The sequence below is a fragment of the Gopherus flavomarginatus genome, chromosome 9 (assembly GCF_025201925.1).
Source record: "Gopherus flavomarginatus isolate rGopFla2 chromosome 9, rGopFla2.mat.asm, whole genome shotgun sequence".
Lineage (NCBI taxonomy): Eukaryota > Metazoa > Chordata > Testudines > Testudinidae > Gopherus > Gopherus flavomarginatus.
In genome coordinates, this window is record NC_066625.1 from 68,538,906 (window position 1) to 68,560,915 (window position 22,010).

The 22,010-nt window shown below is 42.0% G+C and overlaps 2 protein-coding genes across 2 annotated transcripts in view; one reads left to right on the forward strand and one right to left on the reverse strand.

Moving 5' to 3' along the window:
- RSL24D1 (ribosomal L24 domain containing 1) overlaps positions 1 to 22,010 on the forward strand; it is a 922,223-nt gene that overhangs the window by 795,802 nt on the left and 104,411 nt on the right. The gene's annotated exons all lie outside the window — the stretch shown is intronic.
- LOC127058538 (protein unc-13 homolog A-like) overlaps positions 1 to 22,010 on the reverse strand; it is a 152,175-nt gene that overhangs the window by 124,556 nt on the left and 5,609 nt on the right. Inside the window, exons 3-5 of the mRNA XM_050968681.1 lie at positions 16,554 to 16,653; positions 7,833 to 7,950; positions 4,239 to 4,362 (exon numbers count right to left, since the gene is read on the reverse strand). Coding sequence (XP_050824638.1) covers positions 4,239 to 4,362; positions 7,833 to 7,950; positions 16,554 to 16,653 — 342 coding nt within the window. The remainder of the gene's footprint in view (positions 1 to 4,238; positions 4,363 to 7,832; positions 7,951 to 16,553; positions 16,654 to 22,010) is intronic.

Consider the following 22,010-nt stretch of genomic DNA (forward strand, 5'->3'; position numbering starts at 1 on the left):
AAGCAAACATAAATAACATTGAACAAAACATTAGGGTATTGCTCCCATAATGGATCAGGCAGTCCAATTGTGCAATGCACGTGGCAGTTTTAGTGTTTTCTCAACTATATAACTAAATGCTGCTTTATGAGATGAAGAGCATGCTTCATTACACAGTGCCTCTTTAATGAATGCATTTCATTATGTAGTGTACATAATTTTATTATTTGATCAATGTGAAGAAAGATGATTTATGCCTTCCACAGCCCCTTTTAGAAAAAAACAGAACACAATGCTGATCTATTTTTCATTTCAAGATTAGTTTCTTCTCTCAAAAGAACACAGTTTCACAAGACCAAATAAATTGCTATGTTTTAATCAAAATGTCAAATTATCCAGTTCTAATAACCTTTTAAAAAGTGACAGTAATATCATGATGTTCCTAATTCTACTGAAGTCTTCATAGATGGTCTAGCATACCTTTTTTGTCACTGTGTATCTGGATGCAGAACTTCAGAAGTATGAGATATTTTCAGTAGCCCATGTGACATGAATGCAGGTCTCAATGGACAAGTGACCATGTCACAAAAGCACTAGCACAAATGGCAACAACACTCTTGGAAGTAATCACAGCAGGTTCCCAAGAGAATGAATTGGTATAGAGACAGAACTGTGACCTGACCTCTATAGCTGGTTCTTCTAGTTCCAGATTAAGACAGATTGGTCGGGCAGCATGGGGAACCCTTGCATTTCTACTGTATGTGTTATACCTGTCTGTAAATAAACAGACTTTCATCTTTGGGATTAGTACCTGTCAATCTGGCACCTTTCATGAATCAATGAAAAATATTCTCTGTCTTTCATAGATCCTCAATTGCTGTAAATCATCTTAACGCTGAGGCCACAACTTAGGATATGGAACCAAATGTTCAACAAATGGGCTGAAAATCAGGCATAAGATCTGAGTCAAAATGTGATGCACCAAATGTACTGCAGAAACAAAGGGTGAAACAATGGATGGGGCATTTGAGAATCTGAAAGCTTAGTGTTTTATGCCTGTTTTCCCCTGCCTATGTAGAAATACAATGTTACAGTGACCTCTGCAGGATTTCCACAAGCATTTGACTATGTAGAATGCTTTCTCTGCAGTTTCAAATATGTTCTCATAGAAAAAGTTAACTTGCTTTATCTGTCATGCTTCTTAATTTCTGCCCATCTGTTCTTCTGGAACCAAAACCTCAGGCTATGAAAAATTAATTAGTAATTGGCTGAGCCAAAAAGAGAGAAAAATAGTACCTATAAACACACAGCTGGGGCAAGTTCTCTTGATGCACTTGTGTTCGGCCTCAATCCAGCAAACTACTTAAGCACATGCTAAATGCTTTCCTGGTTTAGGGCCATAATGAGGGATGTAGGTGTGGTACTGAAAAACATATACTATCAGCTCTTTGTCCTAGTGGATAATGTGGCACAAAATTCTAAGGACCTGGAGTCTCTTTAGCCCATCCCAGACTGGAGTGTTCCTCTTTATAATATGCCCCCTTTGCTTCTTTTAGAGTTAGAGGCTGAATTTCCCTGCTAAAGTCAATGTAGTCGTTCCACTGAATACAATTGGAACTAGATCAGGCCAGTGGCAAGGAATACTCTAGACAGAACTACACCTGAATAGCAAAAATAAAAAGTTACTGTTTATGTAGTTTTCTTTTTGTTTGAGGTTTCATTACAACATACAAAAGGAAGACTGTTATCCTGAGAAGGGAAAGTTTACCAGTGCTATTTTTTTGGCTATTAGGAAAAAAATAAATGTAGTCCTAGTGAAAGTAATGGGAACACTATTGCCCCAACAATCTATTTTTCCCCTCAGAAAAAGAATTCCCTCCAATGTTAACCTTGTGGGTAAAGTTTCATCTTACACATGGTTTTCTCCTCACCTCCAAGCCACTGGCTGGATAAGATTCAGGCCAAAATTCAGTCTTCCAATATTACAAGCTTGTATCACGCTTCTCCTGTATATCAATGTATTTTATATTTCTCTTATGGTGGATTTCCTGTTACTCTTGTATCCACATCAGCATTTTTGTCTTTTAATATGCTTCATTAAAAAAACTCCACAACATTTTATTCCGAAAGTTTATTATTCATTTTTTGTTGTAAATTTGATTTATAATGGAAAACTTTTAGTGAAGTGTTACAATTTGAGTGGTGATCATTTAAAAAAGTTATTTCTTTGTCCGTGTTACGTCCGATACCTTATATTAAAAACTAGCAGCCAAGATTTCCAGAAATGTTCAGTGATTCTGGGTGTCCAACTTGAGACACCTGAAAGGGACCTGATTTTCAGATCACACTGAGAATCCACGCTGTAAAGAAGTGTAGATGTTCTTTCCATTATATTACTTGGGCCCCACTCTAAATCCCCTCTAAGCTGTGCAGGCGCCTATTAAACCCATGCAGGGGCTCAGGGCTGCGCCGGGGAGAGGCGCCCCTCCCTGCCTGCCCCAGCGCAGATGTACCATGGCCAGCTGGGGGAGAGGCGCCCCTCTTCACCTGCCCCAACGCAGACCTGCCTCTGCTGGGGGAGAGGAGAGGACCTCTTCCCTCGGCCCAGCCCTGCCAGAGAGGGCTAAGGGGAGTCCTCTAACCATACTGCAGCCCCTGATCCACCTGCATCCTAAACCCCTTATCCTCAGCCCTAAACCCACCTCTCCTGTATCCCAAACCCCTCTTCCCTGGTCCCACCCCAGACCCATATCCCCTGCACCCCAACTCTCTGCTCCAGGCCTGATCCCCCTCCCACACCCCGAACTCCTCATCCCCAGCCCCACCTCAGAGCTTGCACTTCCAGCCAGAGCCCTCATCCTCCAGCACCCCAACCCTCTGCCCCAGCCCTGAGCCCCCTCCTACACTCTGAACCCCTTGGCCCCACCCCCACTACATACATTTTCTTATGTGCACCAATATGAAGGTGATGTTTCACAAATCACCTCCATATTGGTGCACATAACATTCATTCCATGCATGGATGTAAAAAATTAGAGGGAATACTGGCCCCACATCCCCTTTGTACCTTAACTACTAGGAGTGTGCACAGGAATTTAAATTTGGCCGCTTTTGGAGGGGCACATTAAACACACACAAATGAAAGGTTCACGTGACACCTCCCGGCCCCCGATTTCTCGGGATGCCTCTGTCAGGGATGTGCAGCAGCGAGGAGGCAGCAGCTCCCCTGGGCAGCAGCACTCTCTGTGTCCCTGCAGTCTGGGATGGGAGGAAGTAGCAAGCTGGCTGGCTGCTGACTAAACTCTTCCTCCCCGGATTCCTAGAGCTGCTGCTTCTCCTTCCCTGCTGCTGGAGTCCCAAAGCTTCTGCCTGCCCTGCAGAACCCCCACTGAGGTAAGTCAAGGGGTGAAGGCAGAGGCAACCCGCTGGACTCCAGCAACAGGGAAGGAGAAGCAGCTGGCTGCAGATTATAGGGATGGGGGTAGAAACTCAAGCGGCAGCCAGATGCCCTGCTGCTTCCTCCCTCGGGCTGTGAGACGACAGATTTTTGGGGGGATGCCTCTGCCTTCCCCCCCTTGTGCACACCCTTGTTAACTACAGAATTGGTCCTATTGATGTCAGTGGGACCACTCAGAGAGCAAATTCCAATTCAACATAGGTAGTAAAGGTGGCAGAACAGGGATATTATTTTTGCAGTTTAACAGCCAAATTGTTCTAGTCATTGTCCAAATAGGGGGTGCAGAGCTCATCACTCACGGTGGAACATCTGGAGGGAGGATGCCACAGGGACACACGTTCCTTCCTTGATTTCCACAGTCCACATGGGGACACACAAAGCTGTGTTATCCAGTAAGCTTGCTTCCCACATGCTGTGCCTCAGGACTATGGCAGACAGTAGACACCAGGTCCCTGGCGTTGTCATTGCCAAACCTGGCCAGTGAGCTAGCAGGGAGGGAAGTATTTAAATCCAACCAGATAACTTTTTTAATGGCTTTTATTTAAAAATCATGAAACAGCACAGATATCAGTAATTTGGGACTCTTATTTTTAAAATACTTTTTTTTTTAAAAAAGTATTACACTTATAGTGCTCCTTTCACTACTACTATTATCAGGTGGTCAGACACTATAGTGATAGGCAGCCCTATTAAAGCCTAGACACAGTGTGATATTTGATAGGGCATTGCATGAACTTAAATGAGTGGGTATCTTCCATCTCATACTGTTCAATTTTAACTTGGTTATTAGTGTGTAACTTACCATTCAGTATTGCAAAGTAGACATCCAGTAAAATCTCATGTTGAGTTGGTATTTTTGTGCCACAGATTTCATTTCCATTTTTTATGACTTCAGAATGTAGTATCCACCACGCACCCGAACCTTCCTACAAAGGATATACTGAAGTTTACTTGGTAGGATTTATGTCACCCACCATTATCATTCTGCTACAGAGGACCGATTCAGAGCCCACTGAAATCAACAGGAGCCTTTCCCTTGAGTTCAATAGGCTTTGGATCTGACAGCTGGCAATATTTTTGGCCTGATTCTTCAAACTTTTACTCATGTAAGTTATCCTTATGTGGACTATTCACATGAGTAAGTATTTGTAGGATTAGGCTTTCTGTTTGATTATACATCAATTCAAGGGTAGGTGAAAGAAACATGACTACTGAAAGTTACAGCCCTCACTCTGAAGGCCCCAGCATAAGCACTACTGACAATTTTCCCTGTGTATGCCAACCAGCAAGTACGTCCTAGAAAGCTGAAGTGATTAATATACAGTAAATATAATAGGAACCTATCCCTCAGACCCCCAGAAAAGCAGTTTATGCAGCCGCTGTTCTTTAGAAGTTACACAGGCCTCATTGGTAATATCATGCAGAGGCTACTTCTGCTTCAGAGAGGATATAGAGCCCTGGTAGTAGCAGCTGAATGTCAATTTAGACAAATATATTGGCTTCCACTGCACTCTTATCTGGCCTGCCATGGCACCACTCATTCCCACCTTGGTTTCCCTCCTGGTCCTCAGCCTTCCTTGGTTTGGTATGAGACCCTGGTCAGTTCTGGTTCCAAGAGAGCATCATATATTCCAGTCCTTAGCTGGCTATAGCCCTTCTACACAGGATCTGTCTTCTCAAGTTAATACACATCAGTGTTCCCTGTATCTCAGCATCCACTGTCAGGGTCTTGATATCAAAATCAAACAATAGTCCCAAAGAAAACATAAAAAAGCATCTTCCCTCATGGGCCACCCTTCCACCCCACTTTCTCATCTAGTGCTCACCCACAGGACTTTGTCCTTGGAAACCTAACATCTACCCAAACCGCTGACCCTCTGGGCCTCCTTCCTGGAGTCCTTTGTTCACTCTGGTTCTCCACAGACTAGACCCTTCTTCCCTTCTTCCACTAGGCCATTTGCCTGGGGTGTTGACTTTCTCCAGGGCCTGCCACTGGATCCTCCTTCTCCTCCCATTTTCTCCCTTCAGGATCAGCCTTAGCTAACCTCTCCCAGCCCTTTATGGAAATCATCTGACTCCATCCCAACTAGGTCTGATAATTGAACCAAGCCATCTGATCCTCAGATCATCAGGATCAGTTGTGGGGGTAGCTGTCCATCACAGGCAAAGCTGTGCCTGACTCTCCTTAAAGGGCCAGCCATGGACACTTATGACCCTTAAGACCTACTTCCTCTCTCCTAAAAAGAAACGGTGACTGGGAAGAAGCAGAGGAACAAAAGCAGCCAACATCGGGACTGCTACACCATGGGGAAGGGATAAAATGGGGCCCAGCTGGAGCCACCCCTCCCCCCAGCACGCTCCTGGACCCAGAACTGTGTAGGGGAGACCCTGCCCCACAAACTCTGGGGTCTTGTCTCCCCCCTCCACATGGCCATGGCGCGAAACTGCAGAGGATCCAGCCACAGATCCCAGCCAGTAGGAACAGAAACAGCCAAAGCCGGGACCTCTCTCTCTTCTGGACATTTCAGTAAAAACTGAAGAAAGTTCTGACTTTCTCTGCCCTGTGGTAATTTGTACCATAAGAAACATATAAATAAAAATAAAGAACAACAACAGCTGCTGCTGTTTGATTGCAGTTCCCAGTCACCATTTCTTGAGAAGAGGGAGAGAAGATACAAGGGTTGGGACATAAATTGCTGCTATTTTTTAAAGTGTCCCAGGAGCTGGTTTGGACCCAAGCTCTCTACTATTGGGGCAGCAGAGAGCATTTCTGTAGCTCCCATGGATTGTGCAGAGCAAGATAGATTGTAGAGTATTTGAGATAGGCTCCTTCCCTTCCGGCCTCCACCCCTAGGCAGTTCTATGTTGCTCTGCCATGCAGCCTCAGGATTCCTAGCCTTTACAACAGTGACCTGCTTCCTCAATAAGTTGGCCTATTGGGAAAACAGACTGACTTGTCTCTTTCCCAGCCTGTTCCACAGCACTCTGCCATGCAGCTTCAGAGTTCCTATTCTCTGCAGTAGTCTGAACTGCTTTCTGAGTAAGACAGCCCACCATGAACCCAGCCCACTCAGTTCCAAAGTCCTACATAAGTATGTACCCAGCACAATTATTCTTGAATGTAGCCCATCTTCTCAGTCTTCCCCCCTCCCCGCCAAGAAAAATCTCTTCTCTTTTCTGTCCTTCCACCTATGACCTTTCCTCTGTTTTCACTCCTTCCCCAATGTCAGGAAATAAGTTTATAAAAAGGAAAGGGAAAAATTGCTTAAAGCCGTGGCCAGGAGAATGTGTTAACTGTTCCTTCTCTTCGGTATTTCTACCTAAGACTAGGCACAATTAACCACAGATACCACAGCTATGGTCTGGCCTAAGGACAGACAGCTATTGGAGATGGTTGTAATAGCAATCATTGCATTAGAGAGTTGATAAATGCACTCAGAGAAGGTATGCTCCATAGATCCATAATCATTTTGAATCTGATTTTTGGAAAGGCCCTCATAAATCAAGAAATCCCTCTTAGCTGTGGGCCTCACAGGATGCAAGTTTCTGCTCTATGAGACAACTCTTGCTTTTTAAGAGGGCCCTTTTTAAGGCCTCTTCTGACCATGCTGTCAGCTAGTTTATCACTTATTTTTAACAGCAATTAAAAATGGAACAAAATAACATTTTTCAGCCATAAAGCATCTTTAATCCAAAGATCATAACACTCTGATTATTGAATACTTGCAATTCCCCGGCAAGATAGGTAGTTTGTATTGTGCCCATTTTATAGATGTGTAAAGTGACATACCCAAGGTCATAGTGAAATAGTGGAAGAGCCAGACTGAGAATCCTGACTCCAAGTCTCCCTGCTCTAATCACATAAACCAGTGTTTCCCAAACCTGGGACGCCGCTTATGCGGGGAAAGCCCCTGGCGGGCCAGGCCGGTTTGTTTACCTGAAGGGCCGAGGGTCGTACTAGCCACCACTTCCCGCAGCTCCCATTGGCCTGGAGCAGCGAACTGCGGCCAGTGGGAGCCACAATCAGCTGGACCTGCGGACGCAACAGGTAAACAAACTGGCCTGGCCCGCGAGGGGCTTTCCCTACACAAGCGACATCCCAAGTTTGGGAAACACTGACATAAACCACACTGCCTCTGCATTTCTCATAACCAGTGAACACTGGTGAACTTTAACCCACTGACTGAATTACACCTGATTCAGTATTTGAAACAACTTATGCATATCAACTATTACTTTGAGAGTTGCATATGCACTGTCTCTCAGTATTATGGCCTTAAACAACTGAGATGTCACTTATGATTAACCATAAGCTTAATTACAGTAGGAGAGAGACTGAAAATAAGTTTTTAATCAGATTTTACACAGAACATATTTGCACAGCAAGTCAACTTACATCTGTTGCATATTCCACAGTTGTTAGGGGAATCCATAAAGTACCTAAAAGTTTGTCCCATATCAAGCCTTTCTTCCACAGCTCCACCACAAAGCCCTTTTCAACATCACTGATTTCACTGCAAATAAACAAACAACAACAACAAAAAAACCACAGATAATTGTGAGTTAGGACAGTAAACCTGAAAGTCTGAAAATGCAATCTTAATGGTAGTTTTATTATTGCTCCATTATAATACTCTGAATCACTGCTTTATAACCACACACAATTATCAATATACAATAGAACCTTACTTTTACAAACACCAATCTTACAAACGACCTGTTATATGAACACTTTCTCCTGACTAAAAATAAAATAAAATGACAAACAAAAGTGAAGTCAATAAAGAACAAGTTGATGTCGATTCACATTCTGATAACTTCAGTTAGAAATTTTTTGCAGTGCTTTCGAAGGGAAAGAAAAAAGCAGTGCAGTACACCATACTGCAACCTATGCCCTAGACCTACTGTACTTCTGAGATGTTCAATTTTGTGAACTTTTTGATTTTATGAACAATCTCCAATTATATAATAAAATATGGGTTCTGCTGTGAAATATGAAGTAACTGGCACTGATATGAACACAAACCTCCATGATCCAAGTCAATAATACACTTAGGTACTAATGTTCAGGCTCTAGACTGATTTATTTCACAGCTCCACACTGTGTGTGTCAGAAAGTCTGCCAGAAGTGCGGCAGCAGACTGGTACCAGCAGCCAATATTCCGGCTTTGCTGGAAGACCTAGAGCAGTGTTTCCCAAACTTGGGATGCCACTTGTGTAGGGAAAGCCCCTGGTGGACTGGGCCGGTTTGTTTACCTGCTGCATCCGCAGGTCCGGCCGATCACAGCTCCCACTGGCCGCGGTTCACTGCTCCAGGCCAATGGGAGCTGCTGGAAGCGGTGCGGGCCAAGGGACGTACTGGCCAACGCTTCCCGCAGCTCCCATTGGCCTGGAGCAGCGAACCGCAGCTAGTGGGAGCTGTGATCGGCCGGACCTGCAGACGCGGTAGGTAAACAAACCGGCTCAGCCTGCCAGGAACTTTTCCTACACAAGCGGCATCCCAAGTGTGGGAAACACTGACCTAGAGTAATCTGACATAGTCCAGAAAAAAAAGGAGGTGTAAGCAGAAGATGCACTGATTCAGACCAGTGTTGCTGCTCTGACATTCCAATGGATTTTGAAGCTGCTCTTCTCAGGAGGAATCCAGGACCAGTGTGCTAGAATGAATCATACATCCAACCTCTAGTGCAGCTGCTCACATAGGTACAGGACTTACCTGTGTATCTAGCCCTTAGTTAGTTGGCTCTCTAAAGGTTAGTGTAATATATTTTAATAATCTAAGGCAGGGGTTGGCAACCTTTCAGAAGCAGTGTGACAAGTCTTCATTTATTCACTCTAACATAAGGTTTCATGTGCCAGTAATACATTTTAATGTTTTTAGAAGGCCTCTTTCTATAAGTCTATAATATATAACTAAACTGTTGGTGTATGTAAGGTAAATAAAGTTTTTTAATTGTTTAAGAAGCTTCATTTAAAATAAAATTGACCCAGGCAATGTTGCGTGCCACTGAAAATCAGCTCACGTGCTGCCTTTGGCCCATGTGCCATAGGTTGCCTACCTCTGATCTAAGGAAATACCTGCTCAATTAAATACTAGTACAGTAACTTAATTCCAAGCCTCCTTACAACCCATATTCTAGTTATTTACTATTTTTAAATATTGGTAGGTAATAGCACTGTAGCGCTTCACAAAAAACTAACTTTTCAACATGATAGCATCTCTGAGACATAGCTAGAGAAACAGATTTAAAGGGCCAAGCTGGGCTCTCATCCAAATTGAAAGAGCTATTTGTAAATAAATCTGTGATTAGAAACTAACAGTTCCTAGGTTACTGAGGGGTGAATCTGAAAACATTACCCTTTAATTACAAGAAGGGGCTGGTTAGAGCCTGATTGTCCCATTATCATTGGGGTGAGGAGAAGGATCTTTTGGGTTAGCTCTATCTGTGACTTTTGGGGGGGGGGGAGTACTTGACAAGACATTGGTAACAGATTCCTTACAACAGAATCATACATACATGAATAATTAATCAGCCCAGGGTATTTAGTAATCACAAAACACAAGGATAAAAATAAATAAAACTTTCTGAAATGCAAAAGTGACCATAGCAGAGATTTTGCATGGCTGCTGGTAAAGTAACACCTGCATCATCAGAGCCCACTGGCTGTCTTGCTAAAGTGCAGAGAGGCTTTCAGTTATGCAGCACCCGTGGGTTTATTTACACATACACAATTCTCCTACCATCAGTGTTGAGCTATAAACAAGGCTTACAGGGTTAGTTCCCTCTTTTCCTGCAGTCAGCCCACAGCAAGGAGTCTGACCTTTCCCCAGCTGGCTTTTCTTCTGGCTCCCAGTCCTTATAACTGCTGGCTTGTCAGGCCCACAGGTGGAGCCAATCCCCAGGCAGGCCAGGCATCAGGTCTGTTTCACCAGCCCCAATCTATTTCCCTAGATTGGAGCCATCTGAGCAGGGGTAATTAGGTGCTTTTGCACCAGCACCCTGCTACAGTTCAGAAAGTGAGCTGGTCTTTAAGGATTATGGCCTTAGTCCCACCTGTGCTCAGATATTTGACTCCCAGGAGATGGGTTTGAGGCCAGGGATAAGAACCACCATACTGGTTCATACCAAAGGTCCATCTAGCCTATTGTGATGTACGGCTAGAAAGGGTTAAACATCCTGCAAAATAAATAACCCTCAAAAGACACGTGGGAAGATAATGTTTGTGGTTTTGTGTATTTACATATGTATGAGCAGGGTCAACAATGTAATCAACAGTCCCTGTCTATGCTATATTCTGATATTTAAATGAATTGTAAACATGGGATATCTTGGTATTCATCTCTCTTTGAAATGTAGTGTGAATGGTGGAGGAACAAGCAAATGGCCTTATTTTAATTGTATAACTAAGTACTGGTGATAGACCTCCTTCAAAATCATCCTAATTGCCTTTTGTTCCCTGAGGAACTCCAACTTGTCAAAAGACATGAAATTGTATAAAAGATCCTTGGGTCCTGATTCTATCATTTCAGATCTGCTTAGGCTTCATCAGGGGAAGTTGGAGTCACAAGACTGAGGTCCCAGTTATGCTGTTAGGCCCTGAATACGATATTTGACACTGGACTATAAACTATGAACTATTTCTGAAAGAACTCTTTGCAACTACAAAGCTCACCATCTCTGCTATGAATCTGTACCTAAATGAATTGAACTCGTGTCTGTATGTACACTGATCTTTTAACCATATTCTCTCTCTTTTTTTTTTAAATAAATTTTAGTTTAGTTAATCAGAACTGGCTGTAGCATCTATTTGGGTAAGATCTGAAATATTCATTAACCTGGAAGGTAATGTGTCCAATCCTTTGGGATTGGTAGAACCTTTTCTTTTATTTGATGAAATAAAATTTACAGAAATTTTCATCAGATTTGACGTGGGTATCTGGATAGAGGCCTGAGGCTAGATCACTTTAAGGGAACTGTTGTTTGGACTTCTGAGTAACCAGTAAGGTAATAAGGAAGCTGTTTTATGCTGGCTTGGTAAATCTAAGTTTTGGAATAGCCACAAGCTTTTTGGGTTTTGCTGCCCCATTCTCTGCAGTTCACCCGAACTGAGTGACCACAGCTGGCCCCCACTAGGATCTTGGTCACACCTAGTATCCTGTCTTTCCAGAGTAGCCACTACCAGGTGCCCTAGAGGGAATGAACAGACCAAGTAATCATCGAGTGACCAATCCCTTGTTGCCCATTCCCAGCTTCTGGCAAACAGAGGCTAAGGACACCATCCCTGCCCATCCTGGCTAATAGCCATTGATGGACCTATCCTCCATGAACATATCTAGTTCTTTTTTGAACCTTGTTATAGTCTTGTTCTTCACAACAGCCTCTGGCAAGGAGTTCCAAACGCTGACTGTGCATTGTGTGAAAAAATACTTCCTTTCGTTTGCTTTAAACCTGCTACCTATTAATTTCATTTGGTGATTCCTAGTTCTTGCGTTATGAGATGATAACCTGTAGATCACCTGCTTCCTGGATGAAAGGCCGACACACAGTAACAATTTATATCAGATGAAAGGACTGTCTGAAGTTACCTGCAGTGAAAGGCAGATTTAAGAAGAAAAGGCTCAAGGAGACACCAGAACCCCAGTTTGGAAGTAAAATGTTGATTGAGTCCAGCAAGTGGTGAAGAAACTGTAGAGTTGTGGAAAGACTTGTTTTGAATTATGCAGGAATTTGAACTGTGATTTTTTTAGTACATCAGCCCCTACCACACAAAAAAGGTATTGACTTACAAGCATCTGGTGTTTGAGAACCCCAAAAAGGGGAAAGTGAGGTAGTGTCAGAGCCTGATGCTAGGTGGGTTTTGACACTGTAATGGCAAGCACTCACCCCGGAGCACCCCTGGGTGGCCCAGTGTGAACCCATAGTTGGGTCCCTCCCTCAGTTTCATCTTATGTGCTATTAGTAAGTTCAGTGAGGCTTTTATGTAGTAACTAATGCCCCTTCAGCGGTCTAGTTTATTTAATTAAAAGCTGAACACAGTATGCAAACACACCTTGACTCCAGCATCATAGTAGAGGGGTCTTTCTTAGTTAGTCTGGCCCCCCCCCCCCACCCCATAACTCTCTCCTTCTTCTCTGTCCAGGCTCTTCACTAGTAAGGCCATCTCAACCCAGGACCCTTTTCCAGAATCAGGCCTCCTGCCATCACCTGGGGAAGGGTTCCTTCCCTGGACCAACACATAGTTCCCCAATTACCTAAACACTTTGCTGCTGTCTAGTAAGGTCCTTTTGCTGGGACCAGGTCTTCATAGGGCTTTACCACTCTTAGACCTTTTGGAACCAGATATCTTCAGTAGCATCTTTCCTAGGTCCCCTTTTCTGGTGAGCTTTCTAACCAGCTCTGCCCAGAAGTCCCTCTCCTCAGGAGTTACCTCTGTGTGTTCTAGGTTCCTGACTAAGCAGCCCTCATAACCCTTTATTAAGTGCAGGTGTGTCTTTATTAGTTAACTGCCATTCAGCCACCTAGGTCATTAACTACACACAGGTGTGACAGGCTCTGCTAAGGAGAATTCAGGTAGACTGGGTACTTTACACCCTCAGAGGCCACCTATTCTATGACACATCGACTCTGTTTTTCTTAACAGGGCAGGGCTAAGCAGAAACACCAACTCCAGAAGTTAAAAAAGAATGACTCAGACTGCAAAACCCAGAAGATCTTTTTAAAGACTAGACATGGTTTTATTTTCTTTTTTTGATGTTTAAACTTCTCCCTCCCCACTCAATGCATGTTTGGCAGTTATGGCCCAATGTCCATGAAATAATGAGAGTTTCCAACACTGGCTCAGGTGGTTACCCCATTCTATCAGGCTGCAGAGAGCAGCATCTGTAGATGATTAACATGGGTATTGGGGAGTGCTGCCCCTTTCCCTCTCAGACACCTGGGAGTAAGGGGGACCAGCCCCAATATATACTGACCCTATCACTTGCCATCACTGTATAAAGGAAAAACTAGGATAGGTTTTTTAAACTGTCATACCCGGCTAGAGGTGACAGACTGTCATAGTAGAAGTAGTGGAAAGATTCTCCTTGTCTTCAATGGGCTTTGGATTAGGACTTTTTTTTTTCTACCTATGGATTGTATGTGTATTTTATTATTTGTTGTTTTAAAGATAGAAATGTTGGTACCAAATCTTTATCATGCGCTTCTGCCTTGGGAATTCATAACTATATTTAGGTATCGCTGTATGGTTTACCTCTGACACAAAATCAATACAATAAAGCTCCAGAGAGAAATACAAGTTATTTCGTGATGGCACATCTTGCCATCTTGTATACTTAGACCACGAACAGCTATGAACTATTTCCTTAAGTGTTAGTAGTAACAAATAATGTAACTATGCTGCTGCTGGTATGAATGATGATACTTTTATTTCTAATGTTTATCTGACACATTAAATCAAACAGGAATAAATCCTTAGGTTAAACAATAAATTATTTCAGTTAATCACAGTGAAATCATGTGAATTCACATTTACCTTTAAAAAGAAAAACTATGGAAGCAACAAAGGGTGGTTCCCCTGATTTGAGTATTAAATATGAAAATATATAACCAATGCATGCTGCATTGCACAAGAAGTTTACATACTGTATGTGTTTGGGTTACCTGAAGAGTCATGGCCTGATATATTGCTGCCTTATACATTGTGTGGTCACTAACACCTGTCCAAAATGGATGTGTTATATTTCTATTCTGATTCTCATTACACACGTGTGAAGAGCTACCCCGGTAGCAAAATCCTGCCTTTCATCTCCTCAGTGCTATTATGATGATGTTAATGTTGCATTGGCAATCAAAAAGCAGAGACATATGCTGAAGGCTTAAACTGCTGTGTACGTTAAAAAAAGCAAACTTGTTGACTCGTGTTTTTGCTTCTTGTGGTACATCTGAAGAGAACGAGCACTTAAAGAAATGGACTAGAACATGACTCTATATAAATGTATTTGTAAGTGTCTATTTATAGGGCATTTTAAAAGGCTGCTCCCTTTTATGTGTCAGTGAGCAGCAGATGGAGCCACAGCAGGCTCAGAAGAGATTTCCTCTAACTTTTAGCTAATGAGCTTTAATTATCACAGGTCAAACTGTTTATTTTCTTCACTGCCAGAAAGGTGGTTTTGTATCGTTCTGTCAGATTTAAACTGCAGCCTAAATAACACATTTCCTTGCATTTAGTGCAATTCTCCAGTGATGTTTCTTACTAAATGGTTAATTTACCATTGCAATTGTAATTTCTTTGCCATGTGACAAAGACACAATGTGACTGAAAGCAAAAAGGTTTTACAGCAGATAACACAAATTCATTAAGAACTGAATTTTCAACAACTGTTATAGGAAAGTTAGAAGACTCAGGCCATAAACAGCTCTCCTCCTGTATAAATATCAGAGAGACATATTTTTTAAGGTAGCTTCTGCATTAAGGATAATGGAGAGGGGCCAATGCTGAAATTTAATGTCTATTTGTCCTCATACACAATACCTACTTTCTCGTGCAAAAAGGCACAATACATTTTTAGTAAAACTAGTATGTCTAGATTAGTAAATATCACAAAAATCCTCTAACACAGTGTTATATACCAGTGAAAGTTCTGCACCAAGACATGACAACTTTACAACAATTTGCAGACAGAAAACCTGATCCTGGTTTAAAGTAGGGCAACTCTAGAAGTCCAAAGGAGCCTTAAAGAGGGTGGAAATGTACCTTGCACACATTTAAAGACCCTTTACATTGGCAGAGTGGTATAAACTGGACTTGGTGTAAATGAGAATCAGGCCCAGAAACATTAAGATTCTTAAATTGAAACAGTGATCTTAGACTATTGTTGTTATTTAAAAAACAAGTCAAATTTCTGAAATCCTGAAAATGTGAAATTAAATTAAAATTTCAAAAATGAAAAGGTTTTTTGGGGGATGAGTTTAAGGGAGCATAAAATAAAGAGATCATGGAGTTTATTTCTTTGAGACTTAGCAGGAAAAGACAAAAAGGGGATAAGGTTGTTAGTAGAACTGGCTGGAAAATGATTGGGGTGGGGGTTTCTACTGAGAATATCAACTTGTTGTCAAAAAACTGAGAACCTGAAGACTTTTTTTTATTTTGGTAACTGAGCCCAAAACATTTTGGCCAAAAAAACAAAAGAAATTTTGGTTAAAGGTTTTTAGATTAAAAAAAAAATCATTTTTGAGGAAAGCAAAGACTTTTCCCAAAAATTTCTTTGCTTGAATTTTCTATCTGAAAAATTAACTCTGAAAATTTTCCACTAATCCTAGTTGCTAGGAGTAAAACTGATATTGCTGTGATGAGAGGAGAAGGCAGCAAGATGTGATGCTGCATATGAGGATATGACCAGAGGTCATTAGAAGCAAGGATGCAGAGGAAAATGTGGATATGGGGAACTTAAGGGCGTTAAGCACCCAAACCACGCAGGAATTCAATATCTAACTTCCTTAGGTTCCGTTGAAAATCCCAGCTGAGAACAGGATCTACAGAATGAGCTGAGGTGAGGCAGAATATGTGCCTGTGCCCATCTAGCTGTGGGAAGCCAATAGAACTCATTAGTAAAACAGGGGTGGAGCAGTGGGGTGGAAAGGGGAGAAGGTGGCTCAGGCAAGGGAGATGGCAGAGGGCAAGATTTGGAGAGAGACATGAAAAACACAATACAGGGTCTAATAGGTCAGCAATTAAAAGATAATCTCAATGATCAGTTAAAATAATATGTTGGGCAAGCCGGAGGATGGAATGGAAAATAACAAGTTGTGTCTACTTGAATCCTGTCTACCACCCTAGAGCTCTCTATTCACTGGGGCTAAAATAAGCTTAATAAAACTGGATCACAAAGGCTTCTCCTCCCCTTGATCTGCATTCTAGCAGAACAGCCCACCCCACTGACTACTGTTGTTCTGGGTCCTGAGGCCAGGAGGCTAGCCCACATTCTCCCTGAGCTAGATTTTCCCTTCCCTGGAGCTCCCGGCTGTGTTTGGTCATAGAGTTCATTATCCATTTTCAGTTGTATAAACATAGCTATGACACAATGCAAACTAATTGACAAAAAATCTCTGTTACTTACAACATGAAGTCTTGTTCCCAGCAAGGTTCGCTTCCTTTTCTGTTTATTGTGGTGCTTTTTAGATTTTGGACTTTTAAAACAACATAGGTGTTAAATGTATCTGAAACAGAAACAACAAACACATTAACTTCATGTTTCATTGTTTTGTGCTAGGAGCTGGGTGCACTGACTCGGGCTGGTGGGATTCACACTGTAGACTTTCCCACTTGGCTGGAGCCTGGGCTTTGAGACTCACCCTCCCTCACCAGGTTTCAGAGCCAAAGCTGTAGCCTGAGTGCGAACATCTATGGTGCTATGTTTAGCTCTGTAGTGAGGGCCCCCAAGTCCAAGTCAGTTGATCAAAGCGATGAGACTCGCAGCCACAGTATTAGTTTGTTTGTTTATTTTTGCATATTCTGACAATATGGCTCTCTGTGTAGCAAAATATGTTAAAACAAAACATTCCTAAAGCAGCTAGAGGTATGAATTGAGGTCTGGTGTCCACCTTATAAAATTTGCATAAATTGTTTTTCTAGCAGGAGCCTATTGGATAGTTCATACTGAAAGGTGAACTGTCAAGCTGGAAGGAGATTACTAGTGGAGTTCCTCAGGGACTGGTTTTGGGACCAATCTTATTTAATCTTTTTATTACTGACCTTGGCACAAAAAGTGGGAATGTGCTAATAAAGTTTGCGGATGACACAAAACTGTGAGGTATTGCTAATACAGAGAAGGACCGGGATATCATACAGCAAGATCTAGATGACCTTGTAAACTGGAGTAATAGTAATAGAATGAAATTTAATAGTAAAAAGTGCAAGGTCATGCATTTAGGGATTAATAACAAGAATTTTGGTTATAAATTGGGGACACATCAGTTGGAAGTAACAGAGGAGGAGAAGGACCTCAGAGTATTGGTTGATCACAGGAGGACTATGAGCCATCAATGTGATATGGCCATTAAAAAAGCTAATGAGGTCTTGGGATGCATCAGGCTAGGTATTTCCAGTAAAGATAAGGAGGTGTTAATACCGTTATACAAGGCACTGGTGAGACCTCATCTGGAATACTGTGTGCAGTTGTGGTCGTCCATGTTTAAGAGTATGAATTTAAACTGGAACAGGCACAGAGAAGGGCTACTAGGATGATCCGAGGAATTATTTGATTATTAGCAGGTAAATATGCCCAGTGGTCTGTGATGGGATGTTAGATGGGATGGGATCTGAGTTACTACAGAGAATTCTTTCCGGGTGCTGGCTGGTGAGTCTTGCCCATATGCTCAGGGTTTAACTGATTGCCATATTTGGGGTCGAGAAGGAATTTTCCTCCAGGACAGATTGGCAGAGGCCCTGGAGGTTTTTTGCCTTCCTCATCAGTGGGGGGCACGGGTCACTTGCTGGAGGATTCTCTGCACCTTGATGTCTTTAAACCATGATTTGAGGACTTCAATAACTCAGACATAGGTTAGGGTTTGTTACAGGAGTGAGTGGGTGAGATTCTGTGGCCTGCATTGTGAAGGAGGTCAGACTAGATGATCATAATGATCCCTTCTGACCTTAAAGTCTATGAGTCTAAGAGTCTATGAGGAAGTAGTTAGTTCTCTAATAGTTAGGTATAGAGAAAAGTGGTGCATTATTTACAGAAGGAGACGCCTTCTTTGTTTAGGTAGCAGTAGCTACAAAACATCATGGGAAAAGCCCAGCTCCTCAAAGGTATTTAGGTGCCTAGCTCCCATTGAAATCAATGAGTAAATAAGTTGTACATGCATTTTTGCATGTCCAGAAATGGAGGCCACATCTGAAAATCTGCCCCACACTATGCATATTAGAGTAAATGTAACTTTGAGATATTTCCAAATCACGTTAAGTTACATTATATGACTGTCTACATTGCAATGAAGGGAATGAAATCACTGAAGTACAAAAATAGGCACCAATGTAAATCTAAACGTGGTAGCAAAGTTGTCCCTTCCAATAAATGGTAAGATGCTTTTGGCTCAGTCCTCAGTTGCATCACAGTAGAATTTGGTGCTGCTGTTGTGGGAGGATGCAAAGGTGGCTCTAAACCATCTTTCAATGTCCTCGATCTTGGGGAAGGATAAAAATCAAACTGGTGTCTGGCACAAATTAGAGCAGCCAATTCTGGTTTGGTTCAGTAACATCACTAATTTCTACAGCAGGGATCAGCAACTTTTGACATGCGGCCAGTCAGGGAAATCCGCTGGCGGGCTGGGAAGGTTTGTTTACCTGCAGCATCCGCAGGTTTGGCTGATTTCAGTGCCCACTGGCCACAGTTCACCATTCCAGGCCAATGGGGGCTGCAGGAAGCGGTGGCCAGCACATCCCTCGGCCCATGCTGCTTTCTGAAGCCCCCATTGGTCTAGGACGGCGAACTGTGGCCAGTGGGAGCTGTGATCAGCTGAACCTGCAGACTCTGCAGATAAACAAACCATCCTGGCCTGCCAGCAGATTTTCCTGATGGGCCGCGTTAAAAGGTTGTCAATCCCTGTTCTACAGCCTTCATTTAAAGATCTGCAGTTCATTAACATCTATTGTTAAAGTTTTCAGAAAGATTGATAACCACAACAGCTAGCGAATGATAATATTTCATTAAGGCACACTGGCATTTTAAACCAGTGTAGATTTGTGAGTTGGGGCCCAAAATGCAGGCCACACTCTATAGGCTACCCTGTGATGCCACTTGACCAGTAGTCTAGGTCTGCCAAAAGGGGAGCTCTTACTGGGCAACAAATTAATGGGAACAAATTAGTGTGAGTAAACTAAATAATCATTCACCAAGTCATCTATTTATTTATATGTCAGCATACCAAGCATCTCAAATACCATGTCATTGCTCTCAGACTGAACAAACTATTGACAAAGTCAATATAGCTTTAGAACTCTGCAGAGGCTGTTTATGGATTAAAAGCTTTAAATATATAATTCATTTATTATGCAGGGTAATCTCTGAATACGCCAAACAACCTGACAGAGAATGAAAATTGCAAATTTTCTGTATCTTTGCTGCGTGTCATCTTTATTTTATGTTTTGATTTTTTTGTCATTTTTGGGCTTTTGCATCAGGCTGTATAAGCATTGGGAAGGAATCCACATTAATCATAAATCAGTTGCCTAAATCTAGTGATTTTGAACACTACCATCAAAAATCTAATCTTCTAGCTCCAAAAAACAAATATCAAAAACATAAATATCTTTCATCCAACATTAAAGCTAACGTCTTTTCAAACATTCAGTGCAAATTTGCAAATGCAGCCAGAAAGGATGAGAAACAGAGCAATTAGACAGGCAGATTAACCTTTAAAAACATGTATTTAAAAATCTCTGTTAGATCCACCCTTAACTCCAAGCTTTCATCCACATTTGATGGCTTCACTCCCCTCTCACGCTGAAGTCTATCTTACCAGTGTTCAAACCTGGCTCACATTTCTGTTGCTTCCCCAGCACCTTTTCCCACATAGCTGAGCACCTCTGAAGAAAATCTTGCCTTGCTGAACTATCATTTTTTCTTCTCTTACTACAGCTCTGTTATCTGCCATGTTCAAGCAGCTGCTTCTCCTTAATTGACTCCTATGCTTAAGACCTCAGTGTCTCTTCTCTGCATTTGAATTTCCCCCAGTGTTTCTCCCTCATCTCTCTCTCTCCCTGAAATCTCACCAGTTACTTTTGAAAAAGAAAGACAAGGTGAGTGAGGTAATATCTTTTATTGAACCAAATTAGGACCAACTTAAGAAAACTTCAGAAAAAGAAACATTTGTAATACATCTTTCACCACATGCCTCCACGCACACACAGAGACACACACAAAACCCTTAAATTATAACAATGCAGATTCTGAGACACATTCACTGGTATACCCTGGTGGTGAAAAGCAGCGGTAAATTCCAGTTAACTCCCCACTTGAAGACTGGAATCTTTGGTAGCCCAAATCTGCCATTGCACTTTCTATGTCACCTCCCTTTCTGTCCAATTCAGGGTCCATAGTTGGGGGAAAGGGAGCACTATTGGGTCATCCCTTTGCCTAGGTCATCCCTGACTACTGTAATGGCCCAGTGGAGCTATGGCCAGCCAACACGAGACAGAATAACCTTACAGCTGCTCTAACTTACGTGAAGAAGAAAACTGGCAGGAGTGGAATAGTGGGAACATATGGGTGGCTTAAGACCACCTCTAATTCCCACATATAGGCACCTCTTCTGCAGTTCCTCAAGAATGGAAACTCTGGGCCTTTATCTCTGAATCTATCTTTCAGTCTGCATCACTGTTAACTTTGATAATAGCTAGTGCTAAATAATATTCAAAGGCCAATTTAAATGTTTTATTTAATTTACATCAGGCAGTGCTATAATTGTAAGCATCTATTGTAAATTAGAGAACAGATGAAACATAACATTTGCTGGATCTTGTGCAATCATTTTATGTGACAGTATTATGCATTATAATGGTGAAAAGAAATGTTACCATGTTCTATACTTCAGAAATGCAGATGCAACTAATAATAACTGTGCTTCTCAATGAGTTTAAATGAGAATCATATTTTAAATTAGTGGAGATATCCTATCTCCTAGGACTAGAAGGGACCTTGAAAGATCATTGAGTCTAGCCCTGTTCCTTCATGAGCAGGGCCAAGTACTGATTTTGCCCCAGATTCTTAAGTAGACCCCTCAAGTATTGAACTCACAACCCTGGATTTAGCAGGCCAATGCTCAAACCACTGAGCTATCCCTCCCCCCACTTCTGTGGTTTAAATATAGTAGTTCAAATGACCTCAACTTTCACCTTTCTTTAATCCAAGTAATTTAAAACAATTTGCAAGGGTTACCACAGGGTGGCATTAGTCAGTCAGGGACTACCATACTTTACTACATTTATCAGTTTATAGATGAACTTTTCCAGAGAACTAATCATTACACAGAACTAGTTTACCATAAGAACCTCAGTTTTAACAACAGGCTGTACACTGAATCTCAAAGATGTCATGGAATTAATTTGTCCTCAGAGGTACCTAGCAGGGTAACATGGGAATTAACTTACACGCCACCAAAAAAGGAGGTATACTTTGGAGACTGAATATCTGCTTATTCGCTAAATATGCAAGTGGTGTACAAGGCAGAGGTACGTGCAAAATCATTGATACAAGTGACAGGTTCCTAGTCTATTGTCAAGTACTATTCATTCTTGTATACAAGAAGGCACACATTGTTTCTTAAGAATGTCCTGGAGTGCCCCAAGTTAAAGATAATGTATCATTTTATTTTATTGTATTATGCCAAATCTTTAAGTCCTTACTCAGGTTTTAATCTGCATTTGAGTACACAGATCACTGAAATATTTGTGTCTGCGTGAGTCTGGTCTTGCCTCTCTACCATTGTCCATTGCCCTGGAGGCTGACTGAAAACAATGCCAGGCAGACAGACTTTGCTCGAGGTCATGGGTTAGTGCTCCCATCTGAACCAGCCAG